Source organism: Abramis brama (assembly GCF_963993115.1).
Source record: "Abramis brama genome assembly, chromosome: 4".
NCBI classification, from domain to species: domain Eukaryota; kingdom Metazoa; phylum Chordata; class Actinopteri; order Cypriniformes; family Leuciscidae; genus Abramis; species Abramis brama.
The window spans coordinates 9,680,199-9,707,280 of record NC_139966.1 but is presented as its reverse complement, the minus strand read 5'-3'; the positions used below and the strand labels follow the sequence as shown (position 1 = coordinate 9,707,280).

At 46.0% G+C, this 27,082-nt stretch overlaps 2 protein-coding genes across 2 annotated transcripts; both read left to right on the top strand.

The window, feature by feature from the left end:
- Positions 1–27,082, top strand: LOC311081662 (tripartite motif-containing protein 16-like). Its single transcript, XM_084112272.1, has 6 exons — positions 1–909; positions 2,402–2,497; positions 2,585–2,818; positions 21,021–21,183; positions 21,334–21,381; positions 25,747–27,082. The coding sequence occupies exons 1-6, from the start codon at positions 340–342 to the stop codon at positions 26,283–26,285; spliced, it is 1,650 nt and encodes a 549-aa protein (XP_083968398.1). The 5' UTR covers positions 1–339; the 3' UTR covers positions 26,286–27,082.
- LOC311081646 (uncharacterized protein) lies at positions 16,813–19,548 on the top strand (the record flags this gene model as incomplete). The annotated part of the gene is made up of 2 exons (XM_084112241.1): positions 16,813–19,290; positions 19,334–19,548. 2 exons carry the CDS (start codon positions 16,813–16,815, stop codon positions 19,397–19,399), a joined length of 2,544 nt encoding a protein of 847 aa, XP_083968367.1. The 3' UTR covers positions 19,400–19,548.

Below are 27,082 nucleotides of genomic sequence, written 5' to 3'. Positions count from 1 at the left end.
TGTCATGGTGATGAGAGGCACAGATCTGAGTTTCTCCTTGTTAGAAGTGTCTGATGGAGTATGTTATATTTTGATACAGAAACTGGAAGAAGCCGAGAGTAAATCACATCACAACTGCATCATCGTGTCTGATCTCTTTTATTAAGAAGAAAGCACAACGCAGACGGAGACCCATTACACCAGGAGTGAGGAACCTGCTTTACAGATTTGCAGACACGTGTTTTTCACACATCACTCAAACACAGAACCAGGAAACAGGAAACTCTTCTGTTCAGAGAAACTGAAACTGAAGTGAAGTTGAGCTGGTGTGTGTTTGCGTCTCTGTATTCAAGCAGTAAAATGGCAGAAGTCAGCATTTATCAGGATGAGTTCCTGTGTTCAGTGTGTCTGGATCTCCTGAAGGATCCAGTGACCACTTCCTGTGGACACAGTTTCTGTAAGATCTGTATTACAGGCTGCTGGGATCAGGAGGATCAGATGAGAGTCTACAGCTGCCCTCAGTGCAGACAGACGTTCAGTCTAAGACCTGCTTTAGCTAAAAACACCATGCTGGCTGAAGTGCTGGAGAAACTGAAGACTAAACTTCCTGATGACTGTTACGCTGGAGCTGGAGATGTGCAGTGTGACGTCTGTACTGGAAGAAAACGCAAAGCTGTCAAGTCCTGTCTGGAGTGTCTGAACTCTTACTGTCAGAGTCACCTTGAACAACATGAGAGTTTCTTTAAAAGAAAGAGACACAATCTGACAGATGCCACTGGGCGACTGCAGGAGATGATCTGCCAAACACATAGTAAAATCCTTGAGGTTTTCTGCCGCACTGACCAGAAGTGTATATGTCTGCTGTGTACGATGGATGAACATAAAAACCACGACACCGTATCGGCTGCAGCGCAGAGGACAGAGAATCAGGTATGAACTATAAAGTAGAAACTGATGAAATAATGTTGACATTATTTATATGGGCACCCATATGATCAGGTAACATCATCCACACTGCAGACGTCAGCAGAAGTGAACAGAAGCTGCAAGTGGACTTTCACTGCTGAGTGTATTTGTGCTCCGCACTTAACTTAAAGAGATACTTCACCACTGTAAAGACGAATGTGTATTTAAATTGGGTTATTTATGTAGTATAAATGTGAAATTATGTTAGAAGTTGGTGCCTTCTAGACTAAAAAAAGCCAGAAAATGTATTTTTGGCTCATTTGGATGAAAGACAACAACCCGAATGCACTTTCTTCGCTGCCCTACGAAGCCACTCCCAAGCTTACAGAGGGCAGTGTCGGTAGAAATGATACAACTAGGCTACTAGTCGACTCGAAACTAAAAAGATGGCGTTTTATGGTGAGATCCCCCTATGGACGGGTTGAAAACATGCGGAACGAGCTCCTCCTACTGGCTGTAGTCTCTCGCCTCTGGACAAAAGATCCTCCGATGACACAAAATGACGATTTCTACATCATCAGAGGATTTTTTTCCAGACCAAAAATTCAGAAATCTCTCGTCTCAGGGGGACATGAGGGAGGGGAGCACGGTCATTCGAAAATAGTACTGGGTTTCTACTGATACAAAGCTTAATGCTAATCGGTGAAGTATCCTTTAAACAGAAAATATGGTGAAAATGCACGGTAAACATATTCATCAACATAAACTTTTGTAAAAGAGGCTTTGATGAAGCAACATAAAATAATAGAAAAAATTCACAGATTGTTTGACTAAATGTGTCTCTGTCAAGAATAACTTATTGTAAGTTAAATGCAGCAATAGACAGAAACACTTTCTTTTCAATAAATCTGTCTTAGTCCATATGAACTCATTTACAAGACCAGCAACTGGACAAGGCATGTCTTGGCTAGGAAAATAGGATCTGTCAAGGCAGGACACAAGGGGAACATTTGATGACGATCTGGCACAGGACTACAAGCACAAGGAGAATAAATAGAGAGCAAACAAGGCAGGTGATTAGGGAAAACAGGTAGGGCAAATGAACCAATGATCAGGTAACAAAATGGGTGCATGCTATTCAGCACAAGACAAAACATAACATGAAAGCTTGCGGCCGATGGAAACACGAATCTCGTGCTACACAAAACACAACACCACACACAGACAGAAGAGCGTACGGCCAAAGTAAACTCGAACTCACAACAGAATACAAGAGCATGAATGTCTGAATCACGGCACAACCGAAACCAAACTAGACATGAGTGCTGGAATCCGACCATCATGATTAGAATATTACACCGACAAGAGACCGTACGCTCACACAAAGACAAGACAAAACAGGAGAGTCAGGGCTCTGGCACAAAACCAAGAATAATCTAGACCAAAGTGACAGAAGCCTGACAGATATAGTGACAGCAGTATAAACTGACATCTCTGTTATTGATTTGTGGTGCAGAAGCAGCTGAAGGAGACGCAGAGGTCGTTCCAGCAGAGGATCCAGCAGAGAGAGAAAGATCTTCAGCAGCTGAGAGAGGCTGTGGCGTCTCATAAGGTGAGTCTGGAGAAGAAGAGAAGTTTGAGAAGTCTCAGTCAGGACTCACTGAAGCTCATTGTGTGATTGTGATGTGTGTCCTAACAGCGCTCTGCACAGACAGCAGTGGAGGACATTGAGAGGATCTTCACTGAGCTCATCCGCTCCATTGAGAGAAGCCACTCTGAGGCGAAACAGCGGATCAGAGATCAGGAAAAGACTGAAGTGAGTCAAGCTGAAGAACGACTGGAGCGACTGGAGCAGGAGATCAATGATCTGAAGAGGAGAGACGCTGAGCTGGAGCAGCTTTCACACACACAGGATCACATCCAGTTCCTGCAGGTAACAGAGATCTAGAAGAACAGGGCCATAGTGGACTTGAGCAAGAGACTCACAGAGAAACATTTCATGAGAGCAGAATGAGCTGTTGACTGAAGTGTTATATAATTATAAGATAGTTTCACATATGATAATCTTGCTTTAAAATAGACTACACTTGTGAATGCATTTCAGCTCTGCAAATCTCTTAGGAAACATGTTCTGGGCTGCGTTCTCCGATAACATTGTCTCTTAGCGCGCTACGAAGACTCAAAAGGTACACCTTAACTACAGGTATACATTTCCTACGTGTGTTCTCCGAACTATACCTTAGGATGTTGTACCCCTTCTTAAGTTCGACCTTAGCAGGTGCTGTCCATGGTGGAGGTGCTGAATAGGTTGATATCGATGCCTCGATGATCGATTGTGCGCTCTTTCCTTCACAGCGGTAGGCTATAGGTAAAGTATTGAGAAAACAATGTTTTTTATAAAGAAGCGTTTTAGAAATAGTACAAACTGCATTTATCGGGGCTCATTGAAATATGTACATGCAGAAATAAATATGAGTATGTGTTTATAATTTAGCAAGTGTGCAATCCCAAACCCTCACGGCCATAAGTGTGTTAATGTTCTCCACAACGTATGCTGACAAATCTGGGCCAACAAGATGCAAGAGCTCCAGAATTTGCTTCCGTGGCAGGACATTTTGTTTTACAATGGTCTCTTCTGACATGGTAGTCAGTGGACTAAAGTGTTCTCTTATAAAGTAGTTGACATACACTAACTGGCTCCGCGGACGGCGCAATCTTTGATTTAAAACAAGTACTCGCTTTCTCGCTGCCATAGCTATAAAGTTTGTGTAAACTCATCTTTCTTTATATAGATTCCTAAGCCTTTTCTGTCAAATGATCACACCCATGATAATCTCCATCTAGATTGCATGGTACACTATCCAGATGACTCCCTGTGCGCCTTATATCACACTGGGCTCAAAGAGCAGACAGAGGTGTGCTATTCTCCGAGTGTGTGGAGTTGGTACTCTCCAGCTTTGTTCCCGCTTCACAGTGGGTGAAGAGGAGGACCCCTAATAAGGTGGTCCCGGTGCTAGCACTCATTGACCTACATATAGAAGAACAAGATCATAGTGGACTTGAGCAAGAGACTCACAGAGAAACATTTCATGAGAGCAGAATGGGCTGTTGACTGAAGTATTGTGTTATCTAATCTTAAGGTAGATTCTCATCTGATTATCTTGCTTTTAAATAGACAATACTTTTAGAAGTATTACTTACAGAGATACTTGCTCTGGAAATCTCTTAGGAAACATGTTCTGAGCTCTTTCTTCTGGAAGATATATTTAGCTGCCAAACTCCACTAGTGCAAAGAACAATTCAAAACTCCCAGAACATATAAACTTTTTGGTAACACTTTAATTTTATAGTCCACTTTAGACATTCTACTAATTATGTCTCTTTGCAACTACATGTAAACTAAGAGTCATTATAGTATTAGTAGACTGAATGCTTAATATCTGCTAACACTTTATTGTGATGGTCCCCCAACAGATATTCTACTGACTATAAGTAACTTGGCAACTACAAGTCTATATTATTCTACTAACCCGAGTCGCATTTCAACCAGTTCACACGCTCACACACCACACCTTGTTTTTCTCATGCTAAGGAGTAAGGGATAACTTCTCCCGCTATACAATTAATGGACGAGGCGCAGGCATCACTTTCCTCCCCTGCCCCCCTTAGACCCTGGACCCATGAGGGATGGATCAGAGCCGCCGTCTAACCATCGTGGAAGGAGAAGGGGGAGGAGACACACGTCTGCCGATCCAGAGAAGGTTCACGTCACTTCTGCAGAGCCTGGGTCCCCGGACAAGATGGCTGCCGCAGAGTCGGTGTCCCCTGAGAAAATGGCCACTGAAACATTATTGGATTATTTTTCTATGCTATTCAATATCCTAGAAATTCCCAGGAGTGTTCACGTCACGTCTACCGATCCAAAGATCGTTCACGTCACGTCTGCCGGTCCAGAGACCGTTCACGTCACGTCTGCCGATCCTGAGACTGTTTACGTCACATCTGCCGATCTAGAGATTGCTCACGTCACGTCTGTCGAGCCTGTGTCTTTGGACAAGATGGCTGTCGCCGAGCCTGTGTCTTCGGACAAGATGGTCACCGCCGAGCCAGTTCACGTCACGTCTGTCGAGCCTGTGTCTTCGGACAAGATGGCCGCCGCCGAGCCTGTTCGCGTCACGTTTGCCAAGCCTGTGTCTTGGGACAAGATGGCCGCAGCCGAGCCTGTGTCTTCGGACAAAATGGCCTCCTCCGAGCCTGTTCAAGTCACGTCTGCCGAGCCTGTGTCTTCGGACAAGATGGCCGCAGGCGAGCCAGTGGTGTCTGTTCCTAAGCCTGTAGTGTCTGTTCCAGTTCCTGAGCCGGTAGTGTCTGTTCCAGTTCCTGAGCCGGTGGTGTCTGTTCCAGTTCCTGAGCCGGTGGTGTCTGTTCCAGTTCCTGAGCCGGAGCCAGTGGTGTCTGTTCCTGAGCCGGTGGAGTCTGTTCCTGAGCCGGTGGAGTCTGTTCCTGAGCCGGTGTCTGTATCTGTTCCTGAGCCGGTGGAGTCTGTTCCTGAGCCGCTGGTGTCTGTTCCAGTTCTGGAGCCGGTGGTGTCTGTTCCAGTTCCTGAGCCGGTGATGTCTGTTCCAGTTCCTGAGCCGGAGGTGTCTGTTCCTGAGCCGGTGGAGTCTGTTCCTGAGCCGGTGTCTGTATCTGTTCCTGAGCCGGTGGAGTCTGTTCCTGAGCCGGAGCCAGTGTCTGTTCCTGAGCCAGAGCCAGTGTCTGTTCCTGAGCCGGTGGAGTCTGTTCCTGAGCCGGTGGAGTCTGTTCCTGAGCCGGTGGAGTCTGTTCCTGAGCCGGTGTCTGTATCTATTCCTGAGCCGGTGGAGTCTGTTCCTGAGCCGGAGCCAGTGTCTGTTCCTGAGCCGGAGCCAGTGTCTGTTCCTGAGCCGGTGGAGTCTGTTCCTGAGCCGGTGGAGTCTGTTCCTGAGCCGGTGGAGTCTGTTCCTGAGCCGGTGTCTGTATCTATTCCTGAGCCGGTGGAGTCTGTTCCTGAGCCGGAGCCAGTGTCTGTTCCAGTTCTGGAGCCGGTGGTGTCTGTTCCAGTTCCTGAGCCGGTGATGTCTGTTCCAGTTCCTGAGCCGGAGGTGTCTGTTCCTGAGCCGGTGGAGTCTGTTCCTGAGCCGGTGTCTGTATCTGTTCCTGAGCCGGTGGAGTCTGTTCCTGAGCCGGAGCCAGTGTCTGTTCCTGAGCCAGAGCCAGTGTCTGTTCCTGAGCCGGTGGAGTCTGTTCCTGAGCCGGTGGAGTCTGTTCCTGAGCCGGTGGAGTCTGTTCCTGAGCCGGTGTCTGTATCTATTCCTGAGCCGGTGGAGTCTGTTCCTGAGCCGGAGCCAGTGTCTGTTCCTGAGCCGGAGCCAGTGTCTGTTCCTGAGCCGGTGGAGTCTGTTCCTGAGCCGGTGGAGTCTGTTCCTGAGCCGGTGGAGTCTGTTCCTGAGCCGGTGTCTGTATCTATTCCTGAGCCGGTGGAGTCTGTTCCTGAGCCGGAGCCAGTGTCTGTTCCTGAGCCGGAGCCAGTGTCTGTTCCTGAGCCGGAGCCAGTGTCTGTTCCTGAGCCGGAGCCAGTGTCTGTTCCTGTTCCCGAGCCGGTGGTGTTGGTGTCTGTTCCTGAGACTGAGCCGGTGGTGTCTTTTCCAGTTTCTGAGCCGGTGGTGTCTGTTCCAGCGCCTGAGCCGGTGGTGTCAGTTCCACCGTCCAAGGGTCGTCTCCGCCGTGGCCGCCCGAGGGGTCGTCTCCGCCCTGGCCGCCCGAGGGGTCGTCTCCGCCCTGGCCGCCCGATGGACTGTCGTCTACGCTCTGGTTGCCCGAGGGAGAGTCTCCGCCGTGGCCGCCCGAGGGGTCGTATCCGTCGTGGCCGCCCGAGGGGTCGTATCCGCCATGGCCGCCCGATGGACTGTCGTCTCCGCCCTGGCCGCCCGATGGACTGTCGTCTCCGCCCTGGCCGCCAGATGGACTGTCACTCCCTGTTTCCGTTTTCCTCCATGGACCTGGCCCCCCATCCCTCCCCCTGATCCTCAACCAGGCCACCTCCCGCCTGGACTCTTGTTTTGTTTTGTAGTGTTGTCTTGGAGCGTCTGGTAGCCGATCCGTAGAGGGGGGGTTATGTCACAGTGTCTGGTTTGTGTTCCCTGGGTAAACACTAGAGGTCCCCTTTCCTCACGGTGTCACTCACTCATGAACTGCAATCCCCACAATTCCGTCTGTACCAATCACTGTTAATTACACTCAGCTCTCCGTCATCACTGTTTCAGCTGTCCCCCATTAGCATTGTCATTTCCATACATATACCCTGTCTGTTTTAGTGTTTGTCACGGAGTCTTCGTCTTTGTCCCCACACTTCTGTTTATATTCTAAGTCTGCTGTGTTTACCTTTTATGTTTTGGATTGCCTTTTTGGATTTGACCTTTGCCTGGACCTAGTTGTGAGTACGGATTTTCCATAATAAATACACTGCTATTGGATCTTCCTGTTCCTGTGTGTGGTTCCGTGACAAGTTCTCTGCCGAGTTCATAGCTGCTGTCTCGAGTTATACAGAGTTTAATGCCACCTACCAGCCAATCAGAAATTAGAATTTGTTGTGTGGGTAAATTACATGTTCCCGCTGAAAGCACGTTCGTTACTAGGCAACACCCGCACACACATTGAGTGGAAGTTGGAAGAGCAAGATCTGATGAATGTGGTTTGCGGTAAGTAACATTAACCACTTCATTTTTTTTTAGCATTTTGATTTTACGATTCCTGGATGAAAAATTTTGCCTGTGATCAAAGACAGTGAGAGCTGATGTTGAGGACTATAGCTCTAAAACTCTCCAACAGCTTTTAAAGGTGTCATCGGATGCAAAATTCACTTTTATATGGTGTTTGCATATAAATGTGTCTTTGCTGTGTTTGGACACAACCGCCATACAATGAAAAAAAATCCATTCACTCCTTTTTTTTAATCCTCAAAAAGCCTAAACACTCTCAATAATCAGGCCGTTTGGATTTTCTGAGCAATATGATGTCATATTGGTCATGCTCCACCCACGACCACTGACGCCCTCAGCTATTTCTATAGACCTTATGCGCCAGAGAAACCAGTGCGCAGCCATCTGGAGAATGTTGTCTTTGAACTCCTGTTTTTGCGGTTGCTCTGTATACTTCTATGGCATCACTGTCGAGGAGTAATTCGCTGGTGAAGTGGATTTACTTATTGTAGAGTTAATGGCAGGTTGCCAAGGCAGCAGTTTACGTGTCTTGTGTTGACACGCCCCATGGCAGTTGCTCATTATCATTTAAAGAGACATGGTCGAAACGGGTCGCTGTGAACAGAGCTGTTGTTTTACACAACCATTAAGGAATTTTAACCAAAGTATATTACAAACTTTACATGAAGACCCTAAAGAATCATACCAACTTGTGGAAAATGGGCATCCGATGACCCATTTAAACGTGAACGGTTTGAGCAGATTTGGAAGGCTGTCTAAGATTGCCAAACTGGTTTATTTCTTCCTCACTCACGTGCAGATGCAGAGAGAGTGTTCTCCATGGTGGGTTTGAACAAAACTAGTAACAGTTTGGCTCTGGGTGGAACGCTATCATCCATCATGACTGCGAAAACACAAAACACCATTCATAAGCTAAATGTAAACACTCACACAAACACTTTGTTTGACCGTTCCCTTGAGGATTAGACCCATGAGTATCTCAATCTAGATCTCATGGGGCACTACCCAGATGACTCCCTGTGCGCCTTATATCACGCTGGGCTCAAAGAGCAGACAGAGGTGTGCTATTTTCTGAGTGTGTGGAGTTGGTACTCTCCAGCTGTGTTCCCGCTTCACAGTGGGTGAACACTGGAGGATCCATATACGGTGGTCCCGGTGCTAGCAATCATTGACCTACATATTCTGGAATGGACTCCTACCCATGCTCCCACCCTTTAGGTCTCTTCTTCTCCACCAGTCCCACCAGGCCTAATGGACTTTCTGGTTCCAAATTAGGCTTGGGCGGTATTCAAATTTTGATACCGTCAAACCTCCTCCCTATTTTACCGGGGTATACGGTATTACCGTGACTAATTAAAAATTATGATATAATGGGCTCAGACGGCATCACCAAACTGTTGGCTTGTGCCTACACCGTTCAGAAACTGAATGCCAGATCGGGCAAAAAAAAAAAAAAAAAAAAAATCAAGCCCAACCCGTGCACGTTGTGTCTGAGTCCGGCCGACGGCACTAACTGTTATTATGAGCCCGAGCCCATGCACCATTATTCAACATAATATCTGTGTGCGTGCAACAAGCAAGAAGTGCCTTTGTAATCCGGTGACGCGTGTCCATTGATTTTTATTAATAAAACTTTTCTGCAAAGATGGAAGTTGACGATCGCCATCTCTGTAGTGAACGCGCCTATAGAGAGAAATGCACATCATTACACAATCAGAGAGTGGCCTTTTTCTTTTCGTTTTGAATTGTTTCGTTTAAAGAAATTGACGATCGGCATCTCCGTAGTGAACGCTATAGAGAGAAATGCACATCATGGATTACAGAGAGTAGGCTAGTCTATTTATTTTCGTTTTGAATAGTTTCGTTTAATGAAATTGATGATCGCATCTCCGTATGAACGCGCCTAGAGAAAAATGCACATCATGGATTACTTAGCCTAATCAGTGAGTAGCCTATTTCTTTCGTTTTTAATTGTTTCGTTTAAAGAAATTTTAAGCTTTATTTATATATATTTGTCATGTCTGTGAGGCATAGCCTACACTGAGTTTCGGTTAATTTATGAGATTTCAATGCAAGTGACCGCGGCATGCCCATCATGTCATGATTATCCAGGCAATTGGTTGATAAAAAATTTATTAAAATTAAGATAAAATATATACAAAACGAAATTCGTTTTAAAGAGGCCTTTTACAAAACGAAATTTATTGAAGTGGTCAAATCGTCTGACTCCCGATGCATCCCATCTTATTTGTGCTGTTCACTTCTCATAATCAACAAAGATGGAAAAAATAACATAATAATATTTTAACAAATACGAAACTTAATGCGCTTATTTAATGAACTCGAGAACAAAATGCATCCTGGCAGCAGTGAGTGGGCGATTGTTTCGGAGATGCGACATTAGGTTAGAGGTGTTTACATCTCTCGTATTTACCGCCTCTCCCGTCTCATTCGGTTGGAACCAGAAATATTGCCAAACTGCAACCACACATAAGCATTTTTTAGGCAATAAATAAATTATATATATTATAGGCTATATAAGTGCCGGTAATGACGGTATTGAAACTGATACCGGTGCTATTTTAAGATCCCGCGGTATCCGATATTACCGTAATACCGCCCAACCCTATTCCAAATAATTCCTTCCTCTGCTGGTCCCACCCAGCCTCCTGGCTCCTTTGTGTCCGCTGCGCCAGAGTCCTGCACGAGATTCAACGGGTGACCCACAAATTTTGCTCAAACGGGTGAAAAATATCCAACTGTGTCAGATACAGGTGTGGGTCGGGTCGGACACGGGCTAAACACGGGTCTAAACACGGGTTTAAAACAATCACGTGCAAACGTAAAAATATATGCATATTTTTAGGAACACATCTACAAAAATATGCCTGTATTTCAAGTTGATATAATAACTTAAAATCCACATCAGTTTATTTGTGCCCACGGCCTCCCAGGAGTCTCTATACCTACTTTCACTTTAAAAAATTCATCAAAACCGCGCGCGCGATCTGCTTGCAGTCGTCGAAATGGATGCTGAGGAGTTGAAGAAAAGAATAGCTAGTGGAGATTATAATGTTGACAATACGTCATCAAAAATCTAGTCCAGTGTGTGGGAGAAATTTGGAGTTATCTGAAGAAAACAATATTGTGTAAGGCTTTGCTGCATGCATTTTCGTGTTAGCCGCAAATTTGGAACTTCATCGCTGAGGAAGCACGCAATAAACATTTTTGTAAGTGTGTCTATTAGTGTTTTCACGATACTAGAATTTCTAACTTCGATACGATAACTTGAAAAATATCGATATTCGAGACCATTTTTGATACCACGGAGTAAAAAACTGCCACAATATTAAGGGGGTATTTTTTTTTTTAATTTAAAGTCTAGAACATAACAATAAGGTATATTTTACATGAACAAAAATGTCCTGAGGTAGCGCACTTGTTCAAAAGCATAAATGCTGGTTAATACATTAACGTTATTTGATGAACAGATTTAAACGCAAACGTGTGTGCATCACACACGAAAACAATGCTCACTGGATCGACATGAAGTCAAGTCAAGTCAGCTTTATTTATATAGTGCTTTAAACAATACAGATTGTGTCAACGCACTTAACAGTATCAAATTGGAGGATAGTGTCAGTAATGTATAATAATAAGATTACACATTAAAGTTTCAATTAAAGGCATTACATTATCAAATTCAGAGATGTCATTGTCTAGCTCATTTTAGTTTAATTAGTATCTGTGTAATCAAATTGAAGGCAAATAAATAACGAATAAAGTTAAATAAGCACAAGTTAATTTACATTTGACCACAGTTAAAATATTTACTTGTCTAAGATTCCTCAGTCAGGTTATATTAACTTGAATTACGGTGAAAAAACGAGACAACACACACTCATATCATACTAGGCCATCTTGGTTAATGTTTCAGAAATGTTAAAATGAGAAGAGTTACCAACCTCTCGAAATTATTTATATAGATCCGGGTATCGGTCTTTCAGGTGCTTTGCTAGGCCGAAAGGTGCTTTTCAGGTTTGAAAATGTGAGGCACACAGCACTTACCATTACCAGAGACAATTTATATGAGACATGCCACTTCTTCAATCCTGATACAACTATATAAGGAAAACCCATAACGGCAAAGATGGCGGTTGTATGCACATGTCCCGCCCCTCCCGCTGGAAAGCCAATCATCTGCTTTTAACAGTCAGCAGCTGACCACTAAGGAGCGAATGTACAGTGACGTGACATAACTGCCATATTCAAAGTGTGCTTTTGCGCTGTGGCTGGCACTGAGCCAAAGACGGTTGCGCTCAGCGCTTGTCATAGGCTATATCACAACTGTTCAGTGTTTTTAACCACATAATCTTTATTTTAGGTTTCAGACATTTAAATACATATAATTGTTTAAGTGCTTGGCACAACACCGGCATTCTGGATAGAGACGTAAATGAAGTTTGGTGTCGTGAACGTGAACCCTTGCGCATGCGTAGTAAAGCTATAACCTGTGGGGAAAAAGGCATTTTAAACCTTATTTTGGGGCAAAGTCATCAAACTTTTTCAGCGATTTTTATCATACTTTACTGCTGTTTCTATACATGCAGTTTTTATGTCCCGGTGACCAGTGAAAGTGCAGTTCTGACTCTCTGCCCATTCATTTAGATAGGAGCCTGGTCTTGTTAGTCCGAAATAGCTGCCCGGAGGCGTTGCCAAGATGGCGGCCGAGTGGCACGACTTGCCTAAAAGGCCATTACTCAGAACGAGCAGTGCGCTGCGTGTTTTATGTTGCTAGGCAACCACTGAAACCGTCCTGTCAGTCAAGTAAACGTCAAATCAGCCTTTTATTAACTTTATTTACTTTCTGTTAACTTTGTGATAGTTACAGTTTGTGAAGTCATTAAGCTCCTGGTCACCCGCGAGAGCACCACAAGTTTATCATCCATCATCGGGGCGTCACTAAAATGGAAGGGGTTTTTCCATTCAATCGACTGACGCTTTTTCCGCTCGGAGTTGCTTTTTTTTTCAACTTCAAAAATGCGAAAAAAGCAAGCACATAAACAGCGCGCAGATCGCTCACTGCCATAGGAAATCAATTGAAAATAGGCGCCTCTCACTGCAAAATCAGTGTCAGGTGTGATAGGCCCCATTCTTTTGCTATTTAACCATAGCGAATGAGACGAGTGCGCATGTGGTGTTTGTCAACGCGCCTTTGGAGAGAAGTGAAAGTGACAGCTCGGCTAGTATTGGTGTATCGATACTTCGGGAAATTAGTATTGGTACCGTTCAGATTTTTCATTAGCAATATTTATCGAAATATCGATATTTTTGACAACATTAGTGTCTATAATGTGATAGTCTAAACTGATTTTATTTCGGTTGTTGGTCGGGTGGTCGGTTTTATTTTAAGGGGGTCGGGTACGGATTTTAATTAGTTCTGCTGTCGGAAAACGGGTCGGATGCGGTTTTAAGCACTGCGGGTACAGGCGGGTGCGAATTTACAAAATCGGACCCGTGCAGGACTTTTTTTTTTTGGTGATGGTTGTTCTTGAGTCCCTTGTTTGTCTGTTGAACTGCCCAAGGTTCTTCAGAAATATTTTGCACATTCTTTGGTTTTCCAGCATCTGTATATTACATATCTGAACCCTTTCCGACAGTAGTTAAGTTTCCATCTACTTGTCAATCGAATTATCTGAAGTTCGGTAAAAAAACTCTGTAATAAAAACCTGTGCGTAATGACATCACATGCTGTTTTACGATCAAATTGGTATATTAAAATTGACATTTTAAGGTGTTTCCATTCATTTTTGCACTGAATCGCACAACATTCAAGCAAACATTTGCAAACAAAGTTTTGCTAGACAAAATGCAATTCATTATTTATTCGGCAAATAACGTTTCCATCATTGTTTATCGCATAAGCCGTACATCAATCAAGATAAAATCCAATGAGACCGAACGTATTTCATTTGAGTCGATATTCATGAAATTCAATCGAATTTTACTGTTTCCATAAGGCATTTTTCATTAGATATCACTTAATTCGGATAAAAACGTGTGCATGGAAACATAACTAGTGTGAAAAGATGGATCTCTAAATCATACAGAGGACAATTGAGGGACTCAAACACAACTATCAAAAGCTTTTTGAATTTGAAGATCAAGGTAAATTGTGCTTATTAATTTGTTTTCTGGGAAACATGCAAGTGCCTTCTGTTGCTTCTGAAGGGCAGTACTAAATGAAAAAAATATATATTTAAACAAAATATGAAAATTTACACATTTTCATCCTGTTCAAAAGACTTTGGTTTTGGTTTCTGGACAAACATTTTTTTTTTTTTTTATGTGGTTATAACCAACCCAACATGTTATTTTGCTGATGATGTCATTCAATTTTTAAATTATATCATTTCAATATACACTAAACATTTGGATTCATGATCGCAGTCTTTCTAATAACGTTTAAAATGATATCTTTATTATGCTAATATGTGTCTTATGCTTAAATGTTCTTAGCACATGGTGATTTTCTGCTAAAATGCAGTGTCATTATGTTACCGTGTTAACTATTTCACCAGTGTCTAGAAACAGCCCTCAATGTGACACCACTGATGCGCTTGATCTGTTACATTTATGAAGATGCTTTATCATCAAAATGATTTCTTAGAAAATCCACAAATAGTGTAAATGGCAAATGCCAGAATTTGTAGATCTAATGTCATACAATGAATGTAAGAAGTGCTGGATTGACGAGAGTTACTAAAGATTAACAAGAGCCGCACAAATCTGACAGTAGTGCAGGTTATTGATGAAGTGTGGAGGTGATGAGCTTTGATTTCTGTTCTCTTACGAGAGTTCTCTCGTACTGCGTTCGTAGAACGCTGCGGGAAAAGTCTCTTTTCACGAAATACTGAAGCAAAATTATCCTTAATTTTCATATTTGTAAAACGCATTGCGGCAGTGCACAGCCATGGCGAGACGGCTCGCTCACTCATTGGCTGTTCTGCGGCAACTGCATGAGCCTATCGAGCGAGGGCTGATGCAACATCAGACCAATGAGAGTGCTTCGCGCGCTCCTCGTCACATCCCGCCGAAACGGGTGTGGCCATCCCCTATAAAAGGAGCTCGAGTAGGCTGATTCAACTGATTTTCATCTCTTCAGCGAAGCTCACGCATCGCTGGATCACGGAGAAGCAAGCGTCGTCGAGGCAAGCTTTTCAGCGGGACGAGCCCTTGAAGCCGCTGGCCTTCGCCGCCTTCCACTGCCGTACCTGCTGCGCTTTCCGGCGCTTCATATCCTTTATCTGCTCTGTTCTGTGTGTGTGTGTGCAGTGTTCCCCGAACACTCACCCCTAAAAGAGCCGCGTCTTTTTCAAGATGCCATCCTGTGGCTCGTGCCGAGCCCCGCTCACCGAGGGAGACCGCCATGTTATTTGCGTCTCCTGTCTGGGCGAAGATCACGCAGCGCTCGCGCTCGCTGACGGCGGCTGCCCTCACTGCGAGCTTTTGCCGATGGTGACTCTGCGGACTCGCCTGGCACAGTTCTCCGAGCCTGCGCCCCCCGCCGCGGTGCCGCGCCGTAAGAAGCGCCGCTCGCAGCGGGCCCCGGAACCCACCTCTTCCCGACAAAGCTCGCCGGCTCGCCCGCCAGCTTCACCGGCTTCCCCCGAAGCACTTCCTGATGCTCAGCGCCCGCAGTCTGCCGCCGCTTCATCTGAGGAAGTTGTTTCTGAAGTCGAGTCGGTCGAAAAGGATTCCTGCTCTCTGCTAGCTTCAGGCAGTGAAGACTGGGCGAGCTCTGCGGATCTCACGCCTCCTGCCCGAAAGCCGTCGGCTAGAGCTAGCATCGAGAGGGAGCTCATGCGAGTACTCGCGTTGGCCGCGGCGAGCCTCGGCCTCGAGTGGTCTGCACCGGAACTCCCCTCGCGCACCCGGCTTGATGGTAGCTTCCTCCCTGGTGAGCGCACTTCTCCTGTGTCTAAGCCCGCTCCGTTTCTTCCTGAGCTTCATGAAGAAGTGGCGAAGGCCTGGAACGCTCCCTTTTCTGCACGAACACGTTCGTCTGTATCCCCAGCATTTTCCTCCCTGGATAATGCTCAGGACCGAGGCTACCTCACTCTGCCGCCGGTGGAACAGGCGATAGCAGCCCACCTTTGCCCGCCCTCTGCTGGACGGCGGACTAAGCCTGCGCTGCCGTCAAAAGCCTGCCGCATGACGTCGTCGATGCTCGCGCGGATCTTCTCCGCCGCTGGGCAGGCGGCATCGGCTCTCCACACCATGGCCACGCTTCAGGTTTTCCAAGGCGATCTCCTCCGCAAACTGGACGAGATAGGACCTGAAGCTATCTGCATCGCGGACCTGAGAAGCGCGTCGGATCTTTCCCTCCGCGCTACCAAGGCTGCAGCACAAGCCATGGGACGCTGTATGGCTTCCGCTACCGTAGCCGAGAGGCATTTGTGGCTGACGCTCACGGAGATGGCTGATGCAGAGCGCAACGCGTTCCTCGACGCCCCGCTATCCTCCGCTGGCCTTTTTGGATCTTCTCTCTCCGAGCTCGTGGAGAGATTTTCCGAAGCCCAAAAAGCGTCACAGGCGTTCAAGCACTTCCTGCCGAAGCGCCCCAGTTCTGCAGCGGGCCGTGAGAAACAGGCCCCTCGGAGCTCACAGCCTCAGCCCCCGCCTTCGGCCGCCCCCTCACAGCGACAGCAGCGCAGCTCACGCCCTCGCTCTCGCTCTACTAGCCGCCGCCCCGCTCGCCGCGGGCCGCGACCAAGGGTTGTGTTGAAGCCGGAAGCCCCAAAGAAATCCTAGCACGCCTAGGAAAGCGCAGGTGTGTAAGCCCCGTTGCGGCCGGGCCCTCACCAAAGCGCACCGCTGTCTCAGTCCCAGGAATTGCGACTGCTTCAGCGTTCTCAGCAGAGCACAAGCCCGCACAGCTGCCCGCTTGCCTGCACACAAAAGCCGTTTTTACGGCTACCCAGATAAATCCCGAAAAGAGTGTATTTTCTGGTGTCCCGGCCATGGCCGATGGTGCTATAAATGTAGTGTTGATGCCCACTTCTCTGTGCCCATCTCCACACACAAGCACAGCCCTGCACACAGGGCCCGTACTCATAAGATCGACGCAGTTCGATCGCGCCCCAAACATAGTCAAAGTGCCCACTTCCCAGTGCCCACAAACACTATGTCTGGCAAGCCACAGGCTCCCTGTAAAAACGGGACCTGTGCGCGCCCGCTCTGTTCAAGCAGACAGCGCGGCCAAAGCAGTAAACGTGCCCGGTCCCCGCCCACGTTCACTTGTAGGCTGCATGAGACCTTCTCAGACCTCCCCCGCTCAGATAAACACTGTAGCGCGGTCGAGGATGAGCGTTTTGCCCGCTGTATTACGCGCGCTCCCCGCCTCAAATGTCTCAGGCGTAACGCCTATGCTAGCGCACCCCGAAGCGCCGCCGTCGCACAGCGAACAGAGCGCGCTTCGCATCCAACCCCTAGCCGGCCATGCAGACGCATGGGCCGCGCTTCCAGGGGTTTCGGACTGGGTGCTAGACATTATAAAGAGAGGCTTCTCGCTACAGTTTTGTCGACGCCCTCCACGCTTCACAGCGCGCGTCGAAACTACGGTGAATTCAGAAGTAGCACACCTACTTCGCGCCGAAATATCAAAACTGTTGAGCAAAGGGGCGATACAACATGTATCCCAAGCTCAAAGCGAAGGGGGGCTATACAGCAGATACTTCCTAGTCCCCAAAAAGGACGGTGGTATCAGACCCATACTAGATCTAAGACGACTAAACAGAGCTTTAGTGAAACGCAGTTTCAAAATGCTCACGACCAGCAAAATCCTCGCGCACATTCGCCGAGAAGACTGGTTTATGTCGATAGATCTAAAGGACGCGTATTTTCAAATACAGATAGCGTCACGCCACAGGCGATTCTTGAGATTCGCCTTCGAGGGTCGGGCATACCAGTATACAGTCCTGCCGTTCGGCTTGTCCCTGGCACCCCGTACATTTACGAAGTGCATGGACGCAGCGCTCGCTCCCCTCAGACTCAGGGGCATGCGAGTGCTGAACTATTTGGACGACTGGCTGATCATAGCTCAATCACGATCTCAGCTCGTGGAGCACAGAACCATGTTACTCGATCACCTCGAGAATCTTGGTATCATGATCAATTGGACGAAGAGCTCCCTGAACCCCAGCCAAACTATATCGTTTCTGGGCATCGTTCTGGACTCTCGTTCTATGACGGCGCAGCTGTCGCAACAGCGCGCGCTGCGCATACAGCACGCAGCGAGGTCCTTCCGCTGCGGTGCGATTATCCCGCTCAAACGGTTTCAGAGGATGCTGGGCCTCATGGCCTCAGCATCATCAGTTCTCCAGCTGGGCCTGCTTCGCATGCGCCCTCTGCAGTTCTGGTTGAAAGCGCGAGTGCCACGCGGAGCGTGGGCACTCAGCCGATTGCGCCTCAAAGTCGATCAAGACTGCGCAGCAGCCCTGAGACCATGGGCGGCGGGCGATTGGTACCGTTCAGGTGTAAGCCTGGGGACTTCCTCGAGAGTGAAAGTGGTGTCTACGGACGCATCCACCTCGGGATGGGGAGCGCTGCTCGAGGGCAGGCCGTTCTTTGGCCTTTGGTCAGAACGAGAAAAGCTCCAGCATATCAACTGCCTGGAAATGCTAGCAGTTCACAACGCGCTGACGCGCTTTTGTCCCCACATCAAGGACCAACACGTCGTAGTCCGCTCGGACAACACGGCCGTGGTGTCCTACATAAATCGCCAGGGCGGTCTCGGATCCAGTTCCCTTTTCAGGCTGGCCGAGCGCCTCCTAATATGGGCTCAGCGCAACCTGCGCTCGCTGAGAGCGGTGCATGTGCCCGGGACACTCAACCTGGGTCCAGACAGGCTGTCCAGGAACAACGTTCCCACGGGCGAATGGTCTCTACACCCACAAACAGTCCGGCTGTTGTGGCAGAGATTCGGCAGGGCGGAGGTGGACCTATTCGCGTCCCCAGAAAACGCTCATTGCCCCGTGTTCTTTTCGAAGAACGACAGCGCACTGTCCCACAAGTGGCCGCACTGCCCGCTATACGCGTTTCCCCCAGTCTCCCTCCTACCTCAGGTGCTGGAGCGAGTCAGGGAAGTGAAATGCCCAGTACTGCTTATAGCACCGTTCTGGGACAACCAAGCCTGGTTTCCAGTCCTGATGCAGTTAGCAGACTCCGCTCCATGGCCAGTGCCATTGAGGAGAGATCTCCTCTCGCAGGCCAGGGGCTCGATTTGGCACCCACACCCAGAGCTGTGGTCCCTTCATGCGTGGACGCTCAACGGTTACCCGTTAGTCTCACGGATGGAGTGCTGAACACCATCACTCAGGCTAGAGCGCCTTCCACCAGGCGGCTTTATGCCTCGAAGTGGTCGGTTTTCTCCAGCTGGTGTACAGCCCGGGGCCTGTCACCCCTCGATTGTGAGGTGACGGAGGTTCTCTCCTTCCTACAAGAGCTGTTGGACAAGGGCAGATCCCCTTCCACGCTCAAAGTCTATGTGGCGGCTATCGCAGCGTGCTCGACAGCAACGCCAGGCCAGTCACTGGGAAGGAACGATTTAGTCATCCGCTTCCTCAGGGGAGCTAGGAGGCTGAATCCCCCCAGACCTCCCTCAGTCCCGGTGTGGGACCTTTCTACGGTCCTGGCAGCCATGAAAGGTCCCCCCTTTGAGCCTATCCAATCTGTCAGCCTCAAACATCTGTCTTTCAAAACGGTGTTTTTGATGGCCCTCGCTTCGGTGAAGCGCATAGGCGATCTGCACGCGCTCTCTGTGAGTCCAACGTGCTTGGAGTTTGGGCCCAATGACTCCAAAGTCATACTCAAACCTAGGCACGGCTACGTGCCGAAATCCCTCAACACTCCGTTTAGGGCTCAGGTTATTTCCCTGTCTGCCCTGTCGGGATCAAACGAGGAAGGGGACTCGAGCTGTCTTTGCCCCGTTAGGGCTTTAAGAGCTTATGTGTCCCGCTCCGCTGCCTTCAGACAGACGGAGCAGCTCTTTGTCTCGTTCAGTGGACGTTCCAAGGGAACGGCTGTTTCGAAACAGAGCCTGTCCAGGTGGGTGGTTGACGCCATAACAATGGCTTATACCACCAAGGGCCTTCAGTGCCCCTTGGGCATTAGAGCGCATTCCACGAGAGGCGTTGCCTCATCGTGGGCCTGGTCTAGCGGGATTTCCTTACAGGAAATATGTACGGCGGCGGGCTGGGCCTCGCCGTCTACATTCATAAGGTTCTACAACCTAGAAGTTCCCGCCCTGCAGGCCAGGTTGTTTTCGGTTTAGCCGAATCAGCTGTCTAACCAGGACACTGATTTCGCAGGCGCACAGCGCCACCGAAGACTTCACCGCACTTGCAAGCCAAGTATTTTCGGTGTATTCGAGTCAGCTGTCTAAACACGGCACTGATATCGTAGACGCACAGCGCCGCCGAAGTTTTCTGGGCAGAATTGTGTAAGACCCATGTTTTTCCCACATTAGCCAGGCTCCCTCCTGCCTATGTGATGTTATATCGCGTCTAGAACGCACCTATTTGGGCGAAAGTGTGTAAGTCCCACATTTCCCACATCAGCCAGGCTCTCCCTGCCTATGTGACGCTGTATCGCGCTTAAGGGCGCATCCATTTGGGCGAAATTACGTAAGACCCACATTTCCCACATTAGCCAGGCCTCCCCCTGCCTATGTGATGTTATATCGCGTCTTAGGACGCAGCTATCTGAGGGTGGTTGTCCCCCCCCCCCCCCTCCAGACTCTCCGAAGTCTACCGGGTGATTATGCACTGTATACCTGGACTAGCTTCCAGTGGTCGGTGTTTTCTCATCCCAGCACGCACGGCGTCTTACAAGTGGTTCCCGCAGCGTTCTACGAACGCAGTACGAGAGAACTCTCGTAAGAGAACGTACTCGGTTACTAACGTAACCTCGGTTCTCTCTAGAAGAGGGAACGAGTACTGCGTTCCCTGCCGTGCGCGCGGTTCGCTCTGGTTCGCTTCGGCGATGAAAACCAGTTGAATCAGCCTACTCGAGCTCCTTTTATAGGGGATGGCCACACCCGTTTCGGCGGGATGTGACGAGGAGCGCGCGAAGCACTCTCATTGGTCTGATGTTGCATCAGCCCTCGCTCGATAGGCTCATGCAGTTGCCGCAGAACAGCCAATGAGTGAGCGAGCCGTCTCGCCATGGCTGTGCACTGCCGCAATGCGTTTTACAAATATGAAAATTAAGGATAATTTTGCTTCAGTATTTCGTGAAAAGAGACTTTTCCCGCAGCGTTCTACGAACGCAGTACTCGTTCCCTCTTCTAGAGAGAACCGAGGTTACGTTAGTAACCGAGTACGTTTTCTGTAGAGTTTCCAGTCTCTCTCAGCTCCTCCTGAATCTACAGACGTAAATGACAATCCTTTCAGTTCTCTCTCCTCTTTTGATGATGGAGTGAAAGAATCTGTCCTTCAGCTGAGAGACAAACTGGAGGATTTCTTCAAAGTGGAGCTGAAGAAGATCTCTAACAGAGGTAAAGTCCAGGAGATTCTGCTCTCAGAAATGCTCCTCCATCATCTCATATCATGTAGAAGATCATATTAGAAATGTCTTAGGAACAGATGCAGGGATCATTTTCTCTTGACATGATAATCACACTCTTCACATCTGTTGATTTCCACAGTCACTTCCACCAACATTGTTCCCAAGACCAGGAACGACTTCCTACAATGTAAGTCACTAAGAACACAAGCAGAAAAACTCACTGAGTGTGTTCATGTTCATCCTGTAGAAGGTGAAAGAAAACATGACAGAAGTTTTAGAGTTGATCATGTAAATGATGATTTGCTCAGGATATCTGGTATACTGTACTGAGACACTGCTGATATATTGAACATGAAGAGTTCAGATACACTGAAAAAAATAACACTGAGTAACACTTTATTTTAAGGGTCCATAATTATGCGGTAGTTAAGCATTAAAACGCACATAGTTAATGGTTAACTTTACATAAATTAAAGGCACATTTGCCATTATTTATGAGGTAATTAAGTTTTAACAAACCAGCAATTAATAATGAACATATATTAAGGGGATATTAGTATTATTTACAACTTATCAAACATTTGAAGGATAAATAAGCAGAAATAAGCCAATAATTAATGGTTAACTGAATGCACAGTAAATGCCTTCTAGGTCTGTGTACATTCGGATAATTTGTTTTTGTCTTCAAAATTGAAATGGAAAAATGAAGAAACCGTTCATTTATCACATATTCAACCCTTCTTATGAACATAATAAACAAATCTAGCTTAGTTTTTTTTTTAAATATATAAATATGAATAAATATATATATATTTCATCACACTTTGTTCTAATCTGCCAAATGGAAACACAATAAAACCAAAATGGATAAACAGCTTGATTATTTAATCTTTGCATAGGCGGGAATAAAATGCTCCTTAAAATGCTCCTTTCCGATTTGTCAACCGAAGATAAAGCGGTGCTGTCATCAGCTCTTATTCAGCTTCGTGCAACAGAATAATAGTCATCTGATACAGTTGTATTACAGAGTTTATTGCAACTACATTTAATGTCTTTTGCATCTACAGCCACACTAATGAATGGCTCGACACAAACCGTACTTGAGGCAGAGGCTTGACTGAGCTTTCTTCTGTATACACACATTTGCGTGCCGTGAAATTAGTTTATCGTATTAAATATTAATTGACGTTGCATCTGCTCTCATTTGGCACACCACCTGTTTTATTTAGCTGACCATCTCTTGAAATCTGAGTGATTCACCAGCCATACAGCCTTTTATTACTTAATGAATTTCGAGCGAGTCGATTCCGCTGCCACCTACTGGCGATATTTCTCAATTGTTTCATCTTGTAATTTATTTCATATTTCTGGTATTCCAAACGTTGTTTGAAACATAAAAATTTATCTCATTGTATTATGCATTTGCAGTTGCTGTGTAGCTCTGAGCAGCATTAAATTGTGTACATACATCTAAAAGCAACTTTAGACGCTGCTTTTATGCCACCTCTGCAGCACAAGATGCCTTTGAAACAGCCTACAGTATAGTGTCAAACTCAAATTTGATTGGCTAAATTTAAGAATTTAAATTTAAAGATGTCATGGTCCTACATATTGAATAAGATTAGAAAAAAATCTAGGTATCAAGGCTTAATTAATTTCTGACAGTAATAGATGACAATAAATATAAAAAATACTTTTTATCTCTCGCTTTAAAGTGTTATTTCATAGTCTACCCTTGAATCGATTCTTCTAATCAAAGACTTAAGATAATTTAAAGAAGACCCTTGTCTTGATTTGACCCTTATTGTTGACCCGAAGTTTATTAAAATTATTTATCAACATTATGAACATTATTTTTTCTAAAATACATATTTTATGAAATATGTTGAACTCTAAAACTGATAGAAATTCAAAGCCATAAGTATAAACAAGTTGTGTTCCAAATGTGGATGATATCTCAAAAAAATAGCTTTCGGTAAGATTTTGTTTGGGTGCAGTAACAGATTTTCCCCATTAGATGCCAGCAAAACTCCACTGGTGCACACAGTGGTTGGTTTTTTGGTGGCACTTGAGTTTTTTTCTATCAAATATTACACACTCAGACATCCATACCAACACACCCACACAATTGTCGCTGCATAATTTATCTAATTGGCTCCATAATATGACGAAGCAGAAAACAGGAATAAAGCGAGTATTTGCTTTATAGGCCAAACCTGAGAAAATGTCACCATCTGGTAAACAATAGTAAATATTTAAATTTGTAAGCCCAACAGAATGAAAGTCTCTTAACAAAGATTGCGTCATTTTACAGTTAAATGACCCTGGGATTAAAAATTTCAGTTTTAATGGGTTTCAATGTGGACATTTTTGTCCAAAAGGTGCTGAGAGGAACTATTTTGTGCACCTAGTGGAAAAATATTTTTTAAAGGAAATGTGGGTGAAATAGTAAAATTCCAATAAAAATACACACCTGAGCAATTTTATGCAGTTATCAAAAAAACAAGCAAAGTTATCAAAAAAACAAAACTGAAAAAGAAAAAAAATGTCCATAAGGATGCACAAGGGCTAGTATCAAGAGGAGTAAGCTCAACCTAGGCAGCTAGAGGAGGCCACAGGGTCTGCAACTCACATTATTAGCCTAATGCAGACGGCAGGCCCCGGCTGGGTGAGGCGTACCAGGATCACTTGCTGCCAGTCTTGGGTTGGAGAGGCCTACTCTGAGCTACTGCAGGCTAGTAGGTGGAGATGCTACAGGAAAAAATGCCTCTGTCTAAGAGACACATTCCTAAAGTACTAAGCCTAGGCCGGATATCGGGGCAGCCCAAAAAATTAAGGGGCCGATCACACATGCATTCATGACCTCCGGAGCTCAGTGGAGTGGTGGCTTCAACATAGCGACTCTCTAAGCGAGAGGAGGCTAACTCACTCAATACAGGGGAACTGACCGCCTGGAGCTCAGTGGAGCAGTGGCTTCAACATAGCGACTCTCTAAGCGAGAGGAGGCTAACTCACTCAATACAGGGGAACTGACCTCCGGAGCTCAGTGGAGCGGTGGCTTCAACATAGCGACTCTCTAAGCGAGAGGAGGCTAACTCACTCAATACAGGGGAACTGACCTCCGGAGCTCAGTGGAGCGGTGGCTTGAACATAGCGACTCTCTTAAGTAAGAGGAAGCCAGCTTCACTCACCACATGTAAATTATCAAGGTGGCCTTACCACAGGACACCACTTGAAAACATCATCAACCTGGAACTTAGTGGAGTGGTGGCTTCAACATACTGACTCTCTAAATGAAAGGAAGCCCACAGACTCACCACAAGGTGATAGTCAGGGTGTCTCTACAATAGGCCAACACTTAAGGCAGCATAGGCCTGGAGCTCAATGGAGCAGTGGCTTCAACATACTGACTCTCTAAATGAGAGGAAGACAACACACTATAAAAAGGGTGATTATCAAGGCGGCCCACGGAGGACCGCACTTGTGTGGATAGTGCCCTTTACTCTCTTAGCGAGAGGAAATCACTTCACTCAACCTGGTTTATCAAGGAGGCCTCTCTGAGCCCCATACGCTTGAAATAGTGATCTTACCTGGAGCTCAGAACAGCAGTGGCTTATTTTCCAGAATAACTCTCTAACAAGAGGAAGCCCACTCACTCAAACAGAATGGAATCAAGGCATTCCTCTCCTAAGAGGGCCGGACGCTTGCCATATCAATTACAGTATCTGGAGCTCAGATGAGTGACGGCTTTAGTAAACTAACTCTCTAATTGAGAGGAAGCCGAGCTACTCACTACCGGTGATGTGTTTCGTTCTAATGTTACCCACCATATAAGAAACTCATAAACTACTCTTAGTTAGAAGAGGCATATAGTAAGGGTGTCACGATAACCTTCACTAAAAAGTGAGAGCTTCAGGGCCCCAGTCAAATTGCCCCTTTGCAAAAAAGAAAAGTTTTTTATATAAACATCCCCCTATTCCCCTTCTATGGGGAGCTGAGTTTGCTATAATCTTTCGCAGTGGTGACGAGACCTGCAAAGCTCAACCTGTGACTTGAGAAGCAGAGGCCTTAATGTAAAAGAGGCCTGCCATACTCTTAAAGTCTGAAACGGTACACTCACAGTTTCAAAATGATGGAACACACTCATCATTGGCCCAGTCTCAGGCCTGATGTTCTGGGTGCCTTTGGAGGAAGAACAGCACAGGGGGGAGAGAAAAGGAAGAGGAGAGGGCCGATGTACAGATCCTCAGAGGGAAGGATCGTGTACTGGTGCTGAGAGCGCCTGTGCCTCTGAGAATGAGTTATTCAGATTGCTATTATTTTAGCTATTTATTATTTATTTTTATTAGACTAGTTATTCATATGGATTAAGTAAACTTCAGTTTTACATATTCAAGTGGATTTCACACAATAAAATTAGGTAAAAACAACATGTTCAGTAATTGTATGTTTTTAACTCATTTTAATTGTTTAACAAGCACCAAAACATTTTTTTGCAGTGTATATTATCACATTCATAATTCCTTATTCTGATATGTTTTATCTCCATCAGATTTCCATCAGCTCAATCTGGATCCAAACACAGCACATAAAATCCTCCATCTGTCTGAGAATAACAAAGTGATTCAATTCACTGACACTCTCACAGAGCAGCCGTATCCTGATCATCCAGACAGATTTGATGATGTGTATCAGGTGTTGTGTAGAGAGAGTGTGTCAGGACACTGTTACTGGGAGATTGAGTGGAGTGGGAGAAGTGTGTTTATATCAGTGTCATATAAGAGCATCAGCAGGAAGGGACGGTGTAATAAGTGTCGGTTTGGATATAATGATCAGTCCTGGAGTTTATTCTGCTCTTACTCCAATTACTCATTCAGACACAATAGCATATGGACTGATCTCCCTGGAAAGTACATCAGCAGGAGAATAGGAGTGTATGTGGATTACAGTGCAGGAACTCTGTCCTTCTACAGTGTCTCTGACACACTGAGCCTCATACACACAGTCCAGACCACATTCACTCAGCCGCTGTATCCTGGGTTTAGGCTTTATTCTAGATCTTCATTGAAACTTGTTGATGAATCAGAATAGACTGTAAAGCAGGGGTGCCCAATCCTGCTCCTGGCGATCGACTGTCCTGCACAGTTCATCTCCAACCCTAATCAAACACACCTGCCTTTAATTTTCAAGTGATCCTGAAAACCTTAATTGGTTAAGTGTGTTTGATTAGGGTTGGAGATGAACTGTGCAGGACATTCGATCGCAAGGAACAGGATTGGGCACCCCTGCTGTAGAGAGATTCTACCCATAATCCTTTGAACTGCATGATAAATCAGTGACTGTCACACACTGCCCAGCCAACATTTGTATGTGAGGCCCAAATGGGTTTGAAATGGGCTGAACATCTTTATTGAAATTACCCATCATATTATGCTATATTATGAAATTCCAGAGACAATATTTAAAGAAGCAGATTTATGTCAGATTAAAGAGTATCTCTTTAAAGTGATATACCTAATTGTTAAAATACATGCTTTAAACCTGTATTTGACCCAGTCTTTACTGAAAGCTTTGAACATTTGAACAGGAAATAAATTGGGGACAGTTAGAAGAAGCAGCAACTATACATGTATCAGTACAGTTTACACTGCAGTTTGCTACACTGCAGTTTGCATAGCTAAACACATCTGTTTAGCTATGCATTTACTGAATGAGCACTGTGCCACTGTTCGTCCGAATGTTTGTACTGTATTTTATTCTATTTTTCTAAACTGTTTTAATTATTCTTATTTCTTTTATTATTTTAACTTCTTCTATGTAAAGCACTTTGAATTGCCATTGTGTATGTAATGTGCTATATAAATAAACTTGCCTTGCCTTGGCTTGCA